The sequence below is a fragment of the Meriones unguiculatus genome, chromosome 14, assembly GCF_030254825.1.
Source record: "Meriones unguiculatus strain TT.TT164.6M chromosome 14, Bangor_MerUng_6.1, whole genome shotgun sequence".
Lineage (NCBI taxonomy): Eukaryota > Metazoa > Chordata > Mammalia > Rodentia > Muridae > Meriones > Meriones unguiculatus.
Genome location: NC_083361.1, coordinates 39,650,279 through 39,667,106, shown reverse-complemented (window position 1 = coordinate 39,667,106; position 16,828 = coordinate 39,650,279). Strand labels below are relative to the sequence as shown.

Sequence of the window (16,828 nt, the reverse complement as noted above, 5' to 3'; positions counted from 1 at the left end):
TCAGACATACCTCTTACTGCATATTACATATATTCATGATAGTTTAAGCCCTGTGGATTTCATAGGCAATGAGAACAATTACAAAAAAAAAAAAAAAAAAAAAAAAAAAAAAGAATGAAAGAACTCCCAGAGATCTGGAAACATAGAGAGCACTTCAGTGAGTGGGAGCAGTTTAAGATGGGCTAAACTCTGAGACTTGAGAAGGGGAGGAGATAAAGCTAAAGAGAGAGGCAAAGGTTTAATCAGGTCTTTAGTATCACCCTCTAGAATTTGACGCTTATCTTTTAAGGGCCAGGGAGGTCAGGAAAGATTTTCTTAGCAAGGCATCCTTTAATACAATAATTCCAGGGTCTCTCCTCATGAACTCCATCTACTTGGTTAAAACTGCATTCACCCACAGATAAATTTGAGGTCTCTGTTAAATGGGAGGCTATGTTAAAACCACATTTCCTCATGGAAGCAGAAACTGCTTATTGTTTAAACCAGCAGCAGGAGGAATGCAAAGGTCTTGCTCTTTGATCCATTCTGACCAAACTGAACATTTTCTCACCAATGAACCTTATTAGAATAGACTGAAGTAAATTCTGAGTTATAGCCCTTCTAGATCTAGCTTGGGGCTTCAGGTAGCCTCCCCCCACCACATTGTCTGTAGTGTGGTGTGTGTTCTTAGACAACACAAGATGTGCAAAGGTAAGTTAGTCCCTTTGGATGGTCACAGGGTCACAGAAGCTGCCATGCTTCCTGTTAGCCAGCATCCTTCACGTTACAGCAGTGCTTGCACTTTCCAGAACACAGGATTAAAAATGAGACTCTGAAACAAACTCTTGACTTTCACAGTTCGGTAGTGCAGGCTTGCCTGGTGGGAGGCAAGAGCTGCCTGCCACCTTAAACAGCTATTATTTTCTGCAATGCAGCCTAGACGGGGTAATTCCTAATAGCCCTCATTTGTTTAATGGTGAATGTCAATCTGTTAAAATGATTGGCTCCTTTCTGGACAGCAAGAATGCTCACAGCTTTGCAGCAGCGAATGCTGACACTGCTTCCGCAAACAGGCCCCAATTCCGATACTCTCCTCCAAGTCTTCCAGTGGCATTCTCCATCCTCACCTTCACTGTGATACAGCCTGTCTTGGGCAACCTTTTCACACAATTAGTGTTGGAGTTACAACCTAGCATCTATGAAATGTAATGACTGGACCTTGTGAAACTTATGGTCTGCATCTACTCTTACTCACTTATTTATAAAAATTCATTGAATTACATTGTAATAGCATGCTAAATTTTGATTTCCTCCATGTCACAGTTCTAGTAGATAATAATATAGTTTTACGAACTTTCAGATTCCAAAGAATCCCAAGCCACATTTACAAAGCAGGTAAAAAGCTCTGCCTGTGTCAATCAGCCCTTTCCTTCTGGCTAGCTGAACCCAAGCCTGGAAATCCACCAGCGGCACTCATCTAGCCAGGGGAGAACTTCCTTGGAGGAAGGTTATTTGCCAAGATTATATTCTCAGGAAAAGAAGAACTACCCTTCTAAACTCACCCAGGGTGTGGTATGGGGTAGTAGACCTCAGGAATCCATAAAAGCACCCTCCAGTTGACAGGTAACAGCAGCAGGCGTCAGAATAAGGTTAGGAAGTTTTAGTGCCAGTTCCCTAGTCTTCCCCTCCCCAGACATGCCAGGGCAAAGGAGAAGTTAAACCTTGACAGATGGGTCCTTGCACTTGGGCCAAGATTGGGGTGGGTCAGGTATCTGCCTTGAGAATCATCCTAATTATCTGGCAGTCTGGCTGAGCCACCAAGACACTAAGAAGCAGAGAATTAGAATTTCCATAGATAAAGAATCCAAGCTAGAGCCTCCTTGAGATCTCAGGGCCACACCAAAGCCTTGTACTTTTGCCTTGTACTTTTATTTAATATAAAAAAAAAACCTCACTGATTCTATTTAGTGTCACCTCTATGGTTCTCTGACCATGTACTGCCAACATGGGAGATTTTTCAGAGATGGCATCCTCAAGGAAGAGTGATTCTTTCTAAAAGGCCATCACCTAGTGGGCGAAGCTTCATAGCCCCACCTCCATCCATGCTGGGCTTCTAGGTGGCTTGATCCTGTACAAACCTCCTGCCAGTCACAGCTTCTGTGAATCCAATTGTAATTGTCCTGTGACATCTGGAAAACAGTGTTCTGCTACAGGCATCTACTCTCTGTGGCATCTTCTAAGGGTATCCCATAGTTTTGTTTGGAAAGAGTGATACAGAAGTCCCACTTAGAGCTGATCTTCCACAGTATCTCATGCTCTGCTGACTAGTAGATGACTAGTTGTGAGTCTCTGTATTAATAACCAACTAGTGTAAAAACAAACTGCTCTGGTGAAGGTTGAGAGATGTGCTAATCTGTGGGGATAAAGATAGAAAGTATGGTGGCAGTTTAATGGTATGTTCATTCAGTAGAATAATAAAATCTAATACAATCATCCTCCTGCTCTATATAAATCTCCAAGTTAACATGAAATTAAATCATGTCAAGTGCCTAAAGAAGAAACAATCAAAGGAAAAATTTAAAATATGTCCAGGAAACAACAGTGAGAAAATGTTTGTTTATCATGAACGGGGTTATGGAAACGTGAAGTTTAACAATCCCATATCAACAGAAACCAGTGCAGAGTTGTTGCTCTCTGCATTATATACTAGTTGAGCCTGTCATTTCATTCCATTACAGGCAGTATTTTATATAGAAGAACCATGTCATCAAACCAAAGAAGTGTACTTGAATTTTGAAAAGCTATTTATCACAAACATTGAAAATTAAAAAAAAATAACTGGAGGAGCCAGAGAAACATGAATAAATATAAGTGGCTCAAATAAGGTCATTTAGTCCTACAACAAAACAAACTGAGGATTTAGTGTAACTGAGACACAGGCTCATACAGTATACCTGCAGTGTACCTGATTCTCATGAAAAGCAGAACTTTTCAGCAGCCAGTAGACTTGATGCTCATAGCCAATGATCAACACTATAAAACGATTCAGCCCAGATAGGCCATAGACTTGGAGTGATCACCATACAATCCACCCAGATCCTTTATGCCCAATTTATTGGAAAAACAGGCATCTGATCCTTTCTATGGAGAATCCCATGGAAACCTGGCCAGTATTAAATGGATGAATATGCTCAGAGAAACATCACATGCAGAAGATTACGTTAACAAATCTTTTCCATGTGAGATGTGAGAATTCAAGCACGTGGAATTGTTCCAATATTTATGTAAAGAGCAAGGACTTGCCTAGAAACATTTCCTTTCTACCTCTGGTCTTCACTATCTTCTTTACCTACACTTTGCTGTGCTGCACATTAGAATCCAAAGAATAAGGGGTGTGTCAAACATTCACTTACTGAGTAGAAAACAGGATGAGGCGGAGAGCAATACAGTAAAAGAATCCACAGTAACTACCTTGGGCTACTGCTGACCAACCATGGCCCTACTGTGTAGCAATGCTCCTTTACATGATTTATAATCTTAAAAGTAGATATTATGATTCAATTCTGAAGTACCCAAAGCTACTCAGTTGAAATGCTAATTTGTGGAACAACTCATGTTCTAATTCCCATAGTCTCTCCAGGAAGCTTTAGAGATACATATTTTTAATTTTTTTTTTTTTCTGACAAGTTCTTACTTGTATACAATGTGTTGTGATCCCCTTCACTCCTCTCTGTCTCCTCTTACTCCCTTGTCAATGTCTGTCCAAAGCTTCCTCCTCCCAACTATTCTCATCCTACATTCATGTCTTGGGTTGTACTTGTGCAGAGTTGGTGCAGATAACCATGGGCTCAATGTGCTTGTGACTGTTACAGCGCTTGCATCCAGAAGACATTGTTTCTACCTCTTTCCCATCATCTGGCCTTACAATGATTCTGCCCCTTCATCCTCAGTGCTCTCTCACCCTTGGAGGGGATAGAGCTATGCATTTTTGTTTACTTTCAGGCAAAAGTTATTTCTTCATATTGCACACCTAATTTTTACTCAACATATTAAACTTCATTTACATATTAGAGCTTATTATTTTACTGCACAAAACACACTCTAGATCCTCTCACTGCTTGCCAATATTTCCCATTCATACAGTTTTCTGAAGTGTAAGTTTAACTTTTCAAGTTAGGAATTGTATTCTTTACACAGTTAAACATTTGACATTAAATATTATTTATATAATTTAATACTATAATTTATATTAGGCCTCACTTTCCTGTTTTACTTCCACATCTACTTTGTTCTGTGCTCTAAGTGAAGTATCTATATATATATATTTTTTTTTTTCAATGCAGTTTATTCAGGAACATTGAACAATCCTCGGACCCCGGGGAAAGCCAGCCCACAGCTTAAATAGCCTCTGGGTAGCCAACCCAGGCGTGCCACGGGGGCAATGCAGATAGGTCCACATACATGGAAGCAAGCCAGATCCTCGGCCTTAGCCAAATGTGGAGTTGTTCGTGACAGAGAGCACTCACCATCGGGAAGGTGGAAGGCAGAAACCAGCTCCATCTTTAAGGCATAGCATTCCGCAGCTCACTACAGTTATTTTAACAAGAATACGAGTTACTACTCTTGAGAAGCACAGGTTATGGGATGCCACATGAACAATCCTCTCAATTTGAGCTATTTGCAAAAGTTATTGACCCCAGATCAGCTTTAAATTGTCACCCGAATAAATAGGAGTAAAAATATGTATCTCATGCTGCCAAGCAATCAGGAGGCAGAGACAGGTAGAGCACGTGAGTTCCAAGCCAGCCAAGCCTTTATCATAAGACTTGGTCCAAAATACAAAAACAAAAAAACAATCACAACAGCTACAATAACAACAACAAAAACCTTAAGTTTCTCTTTAATGTTTTTTTTTCTAATATTAAACACAGAGATGGACACCTCATTAGTATTAGTGTCTGCAAATTCATGATAACCATCACCATTCTGTGTCTGGCAGGTTCCTGTAGATTCAGTTTGTACCCCATAGATACAACAGGGTTATAGATAAAACATAAAAATCCTTTCTCACCTTTTTTTCCTTTAAAAATCTAATTAAAATTAAATGTATTTGCGAGAGCTGTTATCCTTAGGTTTGCTAGCTTTGAGTAAGAATTCTTAAGCTCCACAAGGCAAGTCTGCCATGATGCTCAGACAATCTGACACCTAAAAAAAGGTAAGTCAACTAATTATTATTATTTAATAAATATTAGATGGCTTATTGATGATATCACAAAATGTGTAAACAATGGTGCAGTCGTTCATTGATTTCCTTACTGAATATTTAATGTAGTTAAATTTGGATATATTTCCAAAGGGTTAGTATGCAAATATATAGAAAAGACAGTGAAATGTAACATGTTGGCCAGAGTGAAGAAAAGTAATGTTTTTATTCGGTTTGGTTTGGTTTGGTTTGATTTAGTTTGGTCTGTTTGTTTGTAAGACAGAATTTCAATATAAAGCCCTGAATGGCCAGAAACCCTCTATGCAGATCAGGTTGGCTTCCAACTCAGAGATCTGTCTACCCCTGGCCCACCCTCTACCATGCTGAGAGTAAGGTATAGCCACTATGCCCAGCAAATGGCCTCATTTTAAAAAAATCTGTGACACAAATTTAGAAACTCCTAAGCACAAAGGAAAGAAATGGCATTTTTTTCTTACCTCCAGCATTTGATAAGTATACCAGCCTCCATACACCATCACGCCTATTCCCCTAAACTATGATCTGAGACATGTCAAGTGGGATATCTGACTCAGGAAATCACAATGCAGGTAGTGCATCTCAGAAAAAAAAATAAACATGGCAAAATAAGCTTAGATATTCACTTGTGTGTACTCTGACACCCTTGCTAACAGGCCCAAATATGCTAGTGCAAAAGACTACAAATTTCTCATGTGCACAGGTAAAGCATTCCCAATCACCAAGTGGACTAGGTGTCACTAAGTAGTACCACATGCAAATGCCACAATTAGTGTTGACAGAAAGATGCATAGAGAGTAAACATACTGATATTAACTGCCTTATATTATTGGGTTCATGAATGGTAATGTCCCCAATAAACCAGTACTGGAATAAAATCCCAAGCACGCTAATAATCCTGCTGCCAAAATTATTTAATGTGCTTTTATGCAAAGAACATGTGCTTCACATTCAGCTTCTATCAATACAGCAGATTGTTACAACTCCAGTAGTCTAGTGACCCACTACTAGATTGATGATAAGTATGGCAGGACAGTTCATCAGGCTCCATCTCTAAATTAGCACTGAATAAAAAATACACAGCAAACTACCGTAGAGAAAAACTTGGCCCTGCTAAGCTCAGCGCATTGGAGGGGAGCCAGATGAGATTCCATACTCATAAAGAAGAAGCATATTACACAATCCAAAAGGGACGGACTTTGGAGAGTCCACCATCAAAACGCAACGTGTTAAGTTAGTTTACAGAGACCTCTGCAGGGTACAGCTTCGCTTCACTCTCGTTGACTTGCTCCCCCACTGGGCATACACACCTGGAAAAGCAGGTGCAATTCATCTTACCTTTCTCACAGTGGCTTCCTGTGAATCCAGACGGACAGACGCAGGTGTTAGGAGCGACACAGGTGCCTCCATATCTGCAACCCTCTTCACAGAATGCTGGTGTGAAAAAAAAAGATGTTTGTTAGGTACCATAAGCTGGAGCTCCCAAATAATCCCTTCTATCTACTGCCCGGGGAATACACCTCTGTATGGGCATATTCAAAGTTTTCTATATACATAAAGAGATAAATGTAACAATACCTTTCCATTGCTTTGTATGCAGTCAGTTGAAATAATTGATTTAAGGTGTTGCACTTGGACCTGACATGTGCTAAATGATAGCTGGTATTGGCAGAGATTCCTATTGATTTATTTGAAATTTTCTGAGATGAATAGCTCAAAAGGGAAAGGTGAGATTGGGGACAAAGACTTTTTCAATGCTCATTGCCTTAGAGCCTATTTTTTTCCAATAAATATCATTTATATTGTCTATTATGACAATATATTTTTAATTTTTCAAAAATATTTTGGTGCTTGATAAAATTATAAAACATAAATGTAATGAGTCATTTATTCTTGGATATTTAAGCTAGCTCCAAGACTTTGGCTACATGAATAAACAGCCATTGTCTCATAGTCAAGATGTTTAGCTCATCCCAGATTGTTGCCTTAGGGTAAGTATCTGAATGTGAAATGCCCCTTGAAAAGGTATGGACTTACCATCCACATTTTGGTAAGTCTCACAAAACTATCCACACACCTGAGCTCCTTATTGTCAGCTGTAAAGGTGATGTAACACAGAATAGCCTGTAGAATCCTAATGAAGAATTTTCTAGATCAGGTTGCCCTCTGGACTTGTCATTTGGGCATTATGTTAATTGTTAAGTGATGGAAGAAGACCCAGTCCAGTTTGGGTCCACCATCCTCCAGGCAGAGGATCCTGAAGAGTACAACAGAAGAGCAAGCTTGCTGAGCATAAGCAAGCAGGCAAGGATCCTTGTATTTAATCTCTTTCTACTCTCTTTTTAAATTTTCTTTCTTTCTCTACCTATCTATTTATTTATGTATTTATTCACATCCGGTTTGTAGCCCTCCCCTCCCATCTCAATCCTACCCTCCTCTCTTCTCCCTATGCCCCCTCTCCTCTACTCAGAAAAGGCAGCCTTCCCCCACAAACTCACCCTAGCACATCAAGTCGCATCAGAACTGAGCTCATCCTCTTCCCGTGGCCTGACAAGGAAGCCCCACCAGGGAAAAATGATCAAATAGCAGGCAACAGAGTCTATATCACACAGCCTGTGCTTGCCTTACTAGGGAACCCACATGACTAGAGAAGGAACTATTTTAAGCTCGTCCCTGCCTTGATTTCCAACAGTAATGAACTCTGACTTGGAACTGTGAGCCCTTTTCCAGTTTACATTGCTTTTTGTCAGGGAGTTTCACCACAGGAAAATAAATAAATAAAACCCAGACTTCACGCCCAGATGCTTCTCAGCTGAGGAGAGTCCCCAGTTAAACAACCACAGCAAAGCAGCACTCAAAACTGTCCCTTCACACCCCAAGCCCACCCACTCCACTATCAGAACAAGTAGCTAAGCTGCTTTTGCTCATCACAGTGCCCTAATCTCAGTATTTTCCCATAGTAGTTTCTGAAGATACTTGCTGGATGGCTTATTCTCCATTTTGCAGGTTGATCTTATGGAAAATTTCCTATCCCTGTATCATTTCCATCCAGGGTAAGCCACGGAAGGGTGTTACAATTTAGTCAATTATATGATTTGTTGAATAATAAAATCATTGAAATTTGTTATCAATGAGTTATTGAAGTGGTTAAGGCTGAGCTCCTTGTATTCACCTGAGAGCTTCATGTGCAATAGTTTTAAATTTTAATTATAGTAAGAAAATGTCACCCTAGAAAAATGTCCTGGCTGTATGTTGCCATCATCACATAATTAATAATAGACTAGCTATAAAAAGCCACAGGGTGTGTTTAGATAGCTGAGAACCAGCCAAAGGGGTAGAACTTATCACAATGTCGCTGTTTTCCACATCATTTACCATCTCTTGGGTAAATTCATATTCCACAAATTCAGCAATTAATTGTAAGCTGCTTTCTTGCTGGAGGAGAGTGCAGGCCTTGGAACTGAAGGACGAGTTCCTACTCGCAGCATCCTAGCACACTGGTGCACACACATGCTCACACACGCAAACAAGATTAGGAAAAACCTGCTTTGGTGTATTCCTCAACAAACCTACACACATCTAGAGAAAGCCTACACTGTAAGCTGTTGTGAATGGCATTTTCACTGAGATAATTAAAGTATACGTCTGCATCACAGTAACATAAGGCGGTGGTTCTGCAACGTAAGAGTGGCAGGGGGAAGTGACTTCAGAGGGTGCCAGAAGATAGCAGGGCCGGAAGGAGAAAGTTCAGCTTCACTTCCCTTAGCAACAGATGCACGCCACCTGGACCCTGCAAACCATGTTAGAAGACCAGAGTATGTATGTGTTCCTGGTTTTACATAAAACTATCTTATATAAGAATAACCCGAGGATCTGAGAGGGCTATGTGGGACACGCATGACAGTTTGTGGATGTGTAAATCCATATGTGACATCTTTGCTTATAAAGGAGTTTACCTAGATTGCTACCGTGTACTTTGTTTTGTAAAATTAGCATCATGCAGAGCATGAAGTAAGGACTGGGGAAGACATTAAAAACCTTCCTGGGTGGCCAGGCACCCAGGATGGCACATGCTTTAATCCCAGCACCAGAAAGGGAGAGGCAGGTGGATCCCTGTGAGTTCACGGCCAACCTGATCTACAGAGTGAGTGAGCTTCAGGACAGCCAAAGCTACACACAGAGAAGCCCTGTCTCAAAAAGCCAAACCAAACCAACCAAACAAAAAACTTCCTGGCAACTAGAGCACTAGAGAGATGGCTCAGTTAAGAGAGATGGCTGTTTTCCCAGGAGCTCCAGGTTCCATTTCCACCACCCACATAGTAATCAACAAGCACCTGTAACTCCAGTTTCAGGGGAATGTGGTACCCACTTCTGTCCTCTGCATGGACTACATGGTGCACAGACATACAAGCAAAGAAGTCACACATATCCATAAAGAAAAATAATAAAGACTTTTAAAAATAAACTACTCCTACAAAAAGTTTACCAACAAAAGATAAATACGGGAATATCTTAAAATAGATATAAAAATATGGAAATACCTCAAAGCTGTTATAAAAATGTTCAAAATGAGGTCCAGGAACCAAGAGTACATTGGCACTAGCTGGCAAATCTGTGGTTCCAGCAAAGAGCCTTACCTACAAAACCCTTTCACTCATGACATGCAAGTTAACCTGTAAGCCCATGCTCAAAAAGGCAGGTTTATTCCTTCTTAAATAATCCCATAATAGCTAAAAATGGTTAAAATTCAAACAAAATATGAGCAGATGGCATAATAATCAGTTTACTTAACGGTTATTCAATCCATTCAGCTGCTTGGTAATCCATAGATTTTTGTCTATATCTGTCCACATCTCTCATAGATATAGGAACATAGTAATTTTAAGTAGAATTTATCTGGAACAATGAAGGAAATAACTGCTCCCTAGACCACTAGACAACATGAGAAAGTAATTAAAACAAAACTAAGTAAAGAAAGGCTTTATCATTAAAACTCTTAACTAGCTTGGGGGAATAAAGATCAACACCAGTTTTCTTGCTATGATTCTTAAAATACCAAAAAGAAACTGCTCTATTCTAGCATAAACATAGTAGATGATTACTTAAATCCTGATAGGCTATATATATACATACATATATATATATTATATTTAATTTATTATGATTTATTCACTTTGTATCCAAGCTGTAGCCCCCACCCTCAGCCCCTCCCAATCCCACCCTGTTTCCCTCCCTTATCTCTTCCTATGCCCCTTCCCCAGTCCACTGATAGTAGAGGTCCTCCTCCCCTTCCATCTGACCCTAGCCTATCAGGTCTCATCAGGACTGTCTTTCATAGGCTTCCTCTGTGACCTAATAGGCTTTCTTGACCAACATTGAAGCCAACATTCCAAAGGAAAGGCTATTCGTAGACCCAGAGTTTGGACATCATATTAACATGCTGTGTCATCACTCTTCCTTCTTAGTTTATAAACTGAGTGGTTAGAAAGTTCAAGGTCCACATCCTACCAAATGATACGCTCAGGATGCGAGGCTAAGCACTGCACTCAGGGTCAGCCGCTTTGGACCCAGAGAAGAGCATGTCTGATTGCATGCGGGTTGATGCCCCAGGCCCCGCCTCTGAGAAAAAGGTATCGGACAGGTCTGATGCTCTTTGGGTGGATGACACCTAAATGAACATCTGTACAAAGTCCCAATTTATTTCTAATATCAGAGATCAGACCTCTACTCTTGCCTGATGCGTCTAAAACAAAAAGGGGGAACTGTAGAGAGCTGCGGAATGCTATGCCTTAAAGATGGAGCTGGTTTCTGCCTTCCACCTTCCCGATGGTGAGTGCTCTCTGTCATGAACAATTCCACATTTGGCTAAGGCTGAGGATCTGGCTTGCTTCCATGTATGTGGACCTATCTGCATTGCCCCCGTGGCACGCCTGGGTTGGCTACCCAGAGGCTATTTAAGCTGTGGGCTGGCTTTCCCCGGGGTCCGAGGATTGTTCAATGTTCCTGAATAAACTGCATTGAAAAAAAAAAAAAGAGTGTGTAGCAAAATATTTCATCTCTCTGTGTCTCGATTTCCTTAGTTCCAAGACACTGATGGTTATTAATGATATCACCTCTTCTGAGAGAGTTGACTCAAGTTACTAACTTAAACCACTCAGCACAATGCACAATGGAAGGCAATGTCCTCACAACTGATGGCGATTCCCATGTATATCACCCGGAGTCTCCTGAGCAACATGACAGTGATATTTTGAGCCAGTTTCATTTCTTAACTCCAGCAATGCAGTGCTGAGGTAAGACATGAACGATCCCTCTGCAGTCAAGGTGGAACCTGGTCTCTAGCCTTTCCTGACTTTATGACCTCAGAGAACCACATAAGTAGCAACAGACCTGGGAGCTTAACTCCCTTACAAACTCAGGGAAACTCAGTTATACGGGTTTGGGACTTAATAAGATGCTTATATGTCAACTTTTATCCAGAATCCGGAGCATGGCATAAACAGATTGAAGAAAGACAATGATGTTACAAGCCTCGATCTGTTGATGTAGTGCCATTTGTTATTTACTTACTGCCCCAAAGGAGATGCTTGATCAGATCAGCTCTAGGATGGCGTGCTCCTGGTTTTGAGAGAATTCTTTATATTTGAAAGAAAAATGAAATCAGAAACCTCAGAGTGAGATTTAATCCACAGAAAGAATGCATGCTTGTACTGGAAACAATCCTGGCATACAAAATCAACTGAGGTGTTCATGGGAACCAGGTGTTACATCCAATAATGTTGATATACACTAATGAAAAACAATAGCCCTTCACACACTGAGCATTTCTTCTGGTCCTCTTCAAGTTTTACTGGCATATACTTAGTTCCCAGAACATCCTAAAATCCTGGCAAGTGAGAATCTTTCCTTGGGTTTGTTTCTAACCCCTCTAAACCCATTTTCTTCATCCATCCTCTGGGAAAGAAAGATTTAAGGATGATGTCTGTCTGATAAAAGAAGCAAGAGATAGACACAGAAGCACTTAATTATCACAAGTAGGTAACTCACCATTTCTAGTTTAATCTGGGCTCATTTGAAAGGCATCAATTAATAAATCAATTATTGATTTATTAATAATAAATCAAAGTCTGCTTCCATGAGTTATAGTCAAATTCTTATGCACCAAAAGTTTGGACAGGGATAAGCTGGAAAAACAGTTTATTGGTTAAGAGCACTGCCTGTTACTCCAGAGGAGTCGGGCTCAATTCCCAGAACCCACATGGCAGCTCTCAAATGTCTGTAACTCCAGTTCCAGATGATCTGGCATCCTCACATAGACATACATGGAGGCAAAACAGCAACACAAGTAAAAATAAATATTTTAAAGAGAATTATAAAAGTTTGGAGTGGGGTGAGCTGAACGGAAGTGTGGTCATTTCAGCAAAGCATCCGGTTAACTTTCCTCTCCAGGGAGCTGGTGGTTTTAGGGTCACATCAGCTTTCTTTTCCCTCTTGATACTTTTTTCAGACATCAACACCCATTCTCCAAATCAGTTCTGCCAACAATGAAGGATACAGTATCTCATTTTTTATTAATTATTGGTCTTTTTCAGAGCATACGATTTAAAAAGGGCTCTTCAATTACCTCGGGTTGGCAGATAGATGGGGACAGTATTCTACTCTGCTCTGAGATGTCACTTGTCTTACAAGGCATGGGAAAGTCCCACACAAAGAAGAAATTCCTGGCATAAAAGTCAGTAATGATGAGATGGAAAAACTTTTACTCAAATTACTCAGTTAAGTCCATTAAACAAATAAAGTTACTAAGTTAAGACCATGAAATATCTCTGGGGACCAAAATATTGTTATTTTTATTTGCCCCCTCTTCCAATTTTGCTTTTATTAAAAGAGTCTTTTGCATCAAATACACTGAAAACATGGAGACAAGGAAGATAAAAATCATGCAGAACGCTAGTTTATATGAGATATGCAAATGTCTTCAGTTCTCACTTGCGCCATTTAGTTCTTCAGTTAGCAATGTATACATAATTTAATAATTATCCACTTTAGATATTAGACCTATAATATAGGATAAACATACCAAAATCTGTACACTTAAGGAAGCTAATCAGGCTGGAGGACTCTGGATAAAATGCTCAATCCATATTCAGTAAGGCAAAAAGGATGGACATTGAAGGAAGGAGAAAACAGGGAACAGGACAGGAGCTCCACAAGGACAGCAACAGATCCAAAAATTCTGGGAACAGGGGTTTTTTCTGAAACTGATACTCCACCCAAGGACCACTCATAGTGATGGCTTGGAACCCCTGCACAGAGGTAGCCTATGGCAGTTCAGTATCCAAGTGGCCTCCATAGTAATGGGGACAAGGACTGTCTCTGACATGAAGTGATTGGCCTGTTTTTTGATCACCTCCCCCTGAGGGGGGAGCAGCCTTACCAGGCCACAGAGGAAGACAATGCAGCCACTCCTGATGAGACCTGATAAACTAAGATCAGAGGGGAGGGGAGGAGGACCTCCCTTATCAGTGGACTGAGAGAAGGTGGGGAAGAGGGAGGGCGGGATTGGGAAGGAAGGAGGGAGGGAGGTACAGGGGGGATATAAAGTGACTAACCTGTAATTAATAAAAATAAAATAATTTAAAAAAATCCACTGAGGTGAGCAGATGGTACATGGTTCTATGCTAGATTATAGTATCTGTGGGTCTAAGTAATACAGACAGTACCTGTTCTCTTATAATGTATTTTTTATTGTAGTCAATTATTGATTTTCTTAAGTCTAGTTATTCATGAAGTACACCATCTTCCTGACAATAGATATTTTGACTCTTTGTAGATTTTGTAGCTTCGTAACTATTTCTAAACATATTTTAATAAACATGTTTGATTTCAAGAGATTTTTCAAAAAATTGAACAAATTTTTAAATAAAAGGAATCATTTTGAAAAATAATAATTATCCACTTTAATACCTTCAGTGGCAGTTAATAGTGGCTGTGGGAAGGGTGTGTCATAAAGGGTTGTCAAGCACCCATGCTCCACACATGCTCATGCACTCAGTCCTGCGTGAGCAGTAGGTTGTACACATAAAGAAGTCATGAAACTAGGAGTGCAACTTGGGGGAAAATATGAGTTTCAGTGAGTGAGGGAAGAAGGAAGAGAGGCAAGGAAATAGAGAATTAAAAGGGCTAACATCCATTATATACATGTACAAAACTATAAAACAATAAAAACCAAATAAATAAAATGTAAACACCATACATTTTAAAATATTTATTTTTACTCTTAATTATGTGTATGTTTCTATAGGGCTATGTGCATGATTGTTGTTGGTTACAGGAACCAAAAAAAGGATTTCAGTTTCCCTGGAGCCAGAGTTATAGGTTGTAAGCCACCCAGTACAGGTTTTGAGAATAAAACACTGGTCCAGGAAAGTGTAATTTATGTTTTGAACGGCTAGGCCATCTCTCCAGTTATACCCCTTCCATAGATTATTTTTAAAAGAAAACTGAATCGGCTTCAACATGATCAGTTTTAATACCAGCATCTATAGAGAAGTTTGCATGTTCCTCTTCAGTACAAAATTTTCTCCTTAAGAAACATACCAAATGCAGACACTAGTAATGCTTTGCATGCAGGATTCCATTTCCTTATTACAGCATCATGGTGTACTCATGATACACACTTATCAAATGAAAATGCTGGCCTATACCTAAGCAAGGTGTCAAGGTATCAAAGATCATCCTTTTACTGAGTGGCATCCTGGATTTGGTGCTGAGAGTTCTCACTGGATCACCAAACTGTGTCTGTCATGGCTCTCCTGCCTCCAGTGTATGGACAATAAGCTGGGAACTGAGAAATCTATACATAGTCTGGAACATTGGCCCCGTTCCAGAGACACTCACACTACAAAGCAGACAGTGATATACATACAAGTGGGTAAAGACCTACAGTGGTGGTAAGAACAATCAGGGGGCACAGGAAGTCTACAATTAACCATGCTGAGTGGACTAGAGCAAAGCTTCCAAGCAGAGCTGACATCCAGGTTGGGTCTCAAGGAGTCAAGGAGATTTTTTTTTTCCAGATGGTTCAAGAAATTTCTGGTCAATGTTTTTCAAGAGAGAAGGTACTAAAGAGAAGACAAAAATGAGATGATAGCCTCAATGGTGAAAGACAAAACAGGGAACCACAGGCAAGCAGAGGGTGTTAGGGTCTGTGTGCTAGTCATCACCCTCTCCTTGAATCTTCTCAGCTTAATCAGGTTTGTTTCTTTTACTCTGTCCATTAGTTGACTTACGACTGTGCTTCATTATCACTGTACCACAACAGAACAATAAGAAACAACCTCTTAAAATGCAGACCCTCATGTATACATATGCACATATACATAAATGCACATCCAGAAGGCAAGCTAAACATAAAATTTTCATTTTTTATGTAACTCTTTGTGTTAATTTCTATTTTTGTCTGTTTTACTCTGTTCTCTTTTACTCTGTTCTCTTTTATGTAACTCTTTGTGTTAATTTCTATTTTTGTCTTTTTGTAATTTCTATTTTTGTCTTTTTGTAATTTCTATTTTTGTCTTTTATGTAACTCTTTGTGTTAATTTCTATTTTTGTCTGTTTTACTCTGTTCTGCCCAACATCATTTATAAGTACAGCTATGCTCCAAGGCTTTATTTTCACAATCCACTAAACCTATGTTTTTAAAACATCAGTTGGGATAGATAAACAACTAAGCCATTGAGAGAATGTGAAGCTTTTCCAGAGGACCCATGTTTTTTTTTTTTTTTTTTTTTTTTTTTTTTTTTTTCAATGCAGTTTATTCAGGAACATTGAACAATTCTCGGACCCCGGGGAAAGCCAGCCCACAGCTTAAATAGCCTCTGGGTAGCCAACCCAGGCGTGCCACAGGGGCAATGCAGATAGGTCCACATACATGGAAGCAAGCCAGATCCTCAGCCTTAGCCAAATGTGGAGTTGTTCGTGACAGAGAGCACTCACCATCGGGAAGGTGGAAGGCGGAAACCAGCTCCATCTTTAAGGCATAGCATTCTGCAGCTCTCTACAGTTCCCCCTTTTTGTTTTAGACGCATCAGGCAAGAGTAGAGGTCTGATCTCTGATATTAGAAATAAATTGGGACTTTGTACAGATGTTCATTTAGGTGTCATCCACCCAAAGAGCATCGGACCCGTCCGATACCTTTTCCCATGTTTTATTCCCAGCATCCCACTTCAGGCTGCTCATGACTGCCCTTCACTCCAGCTTTCAGGGAGCTAATAGTATCTCCTGGCTTCTGCTATCATTGAACACACACAGCAATCATTTACAGACACACAAATAAAAATCACAGATGGTTTAAAAATAAATTATAAAATTGCTTGATTCATACATTTTCATTGCCCATGTATCATTTAAGCTCACAGTACTTTGTTAGAGAATGGGACGTATGACTATTTTTATTCAGACTCCATAATTTTAAATTGAGATGTTGAGTGTAGCTGTAGAAGGGCTGACAGGCTCTTCCCCACTATATCTTCTAGTAGACTTAGTGTGTCTGGTTTGAACTTACTGGCACAAGAGAGAACTTCCTGAGCAGAACACCAGCAACTCAG

At 40.0% G+C, this 16,828-nt stretch overlaps 1 protein-coding gene across 3 annotated transcripts in view; it reads right to left on the bottom strand.

Moving 5' to 3' along the window:
* Nucleotides 1–16,828, bottom strand: part of Nell1 (neural EGFL like 1) — a 951,197-nt gene that overhangs the window by 200,255 nt on the left and 734,114 nt on the right. For all 3 annotated transcript variants that reach the window (XM_060367221.1, XM_060367220.1, XM_060367223.1), the window contains one exon: nucleotides 6,557–6,652. In XM_060367221.1, the coding sequence (XP_060223204.1) occupies nucleotides 6,557–6,652 (96 nt within the window). The remainder of the gene's footprint in view (nucleotides 1–6,556; nucleotides 6,653–16,828) is intronic.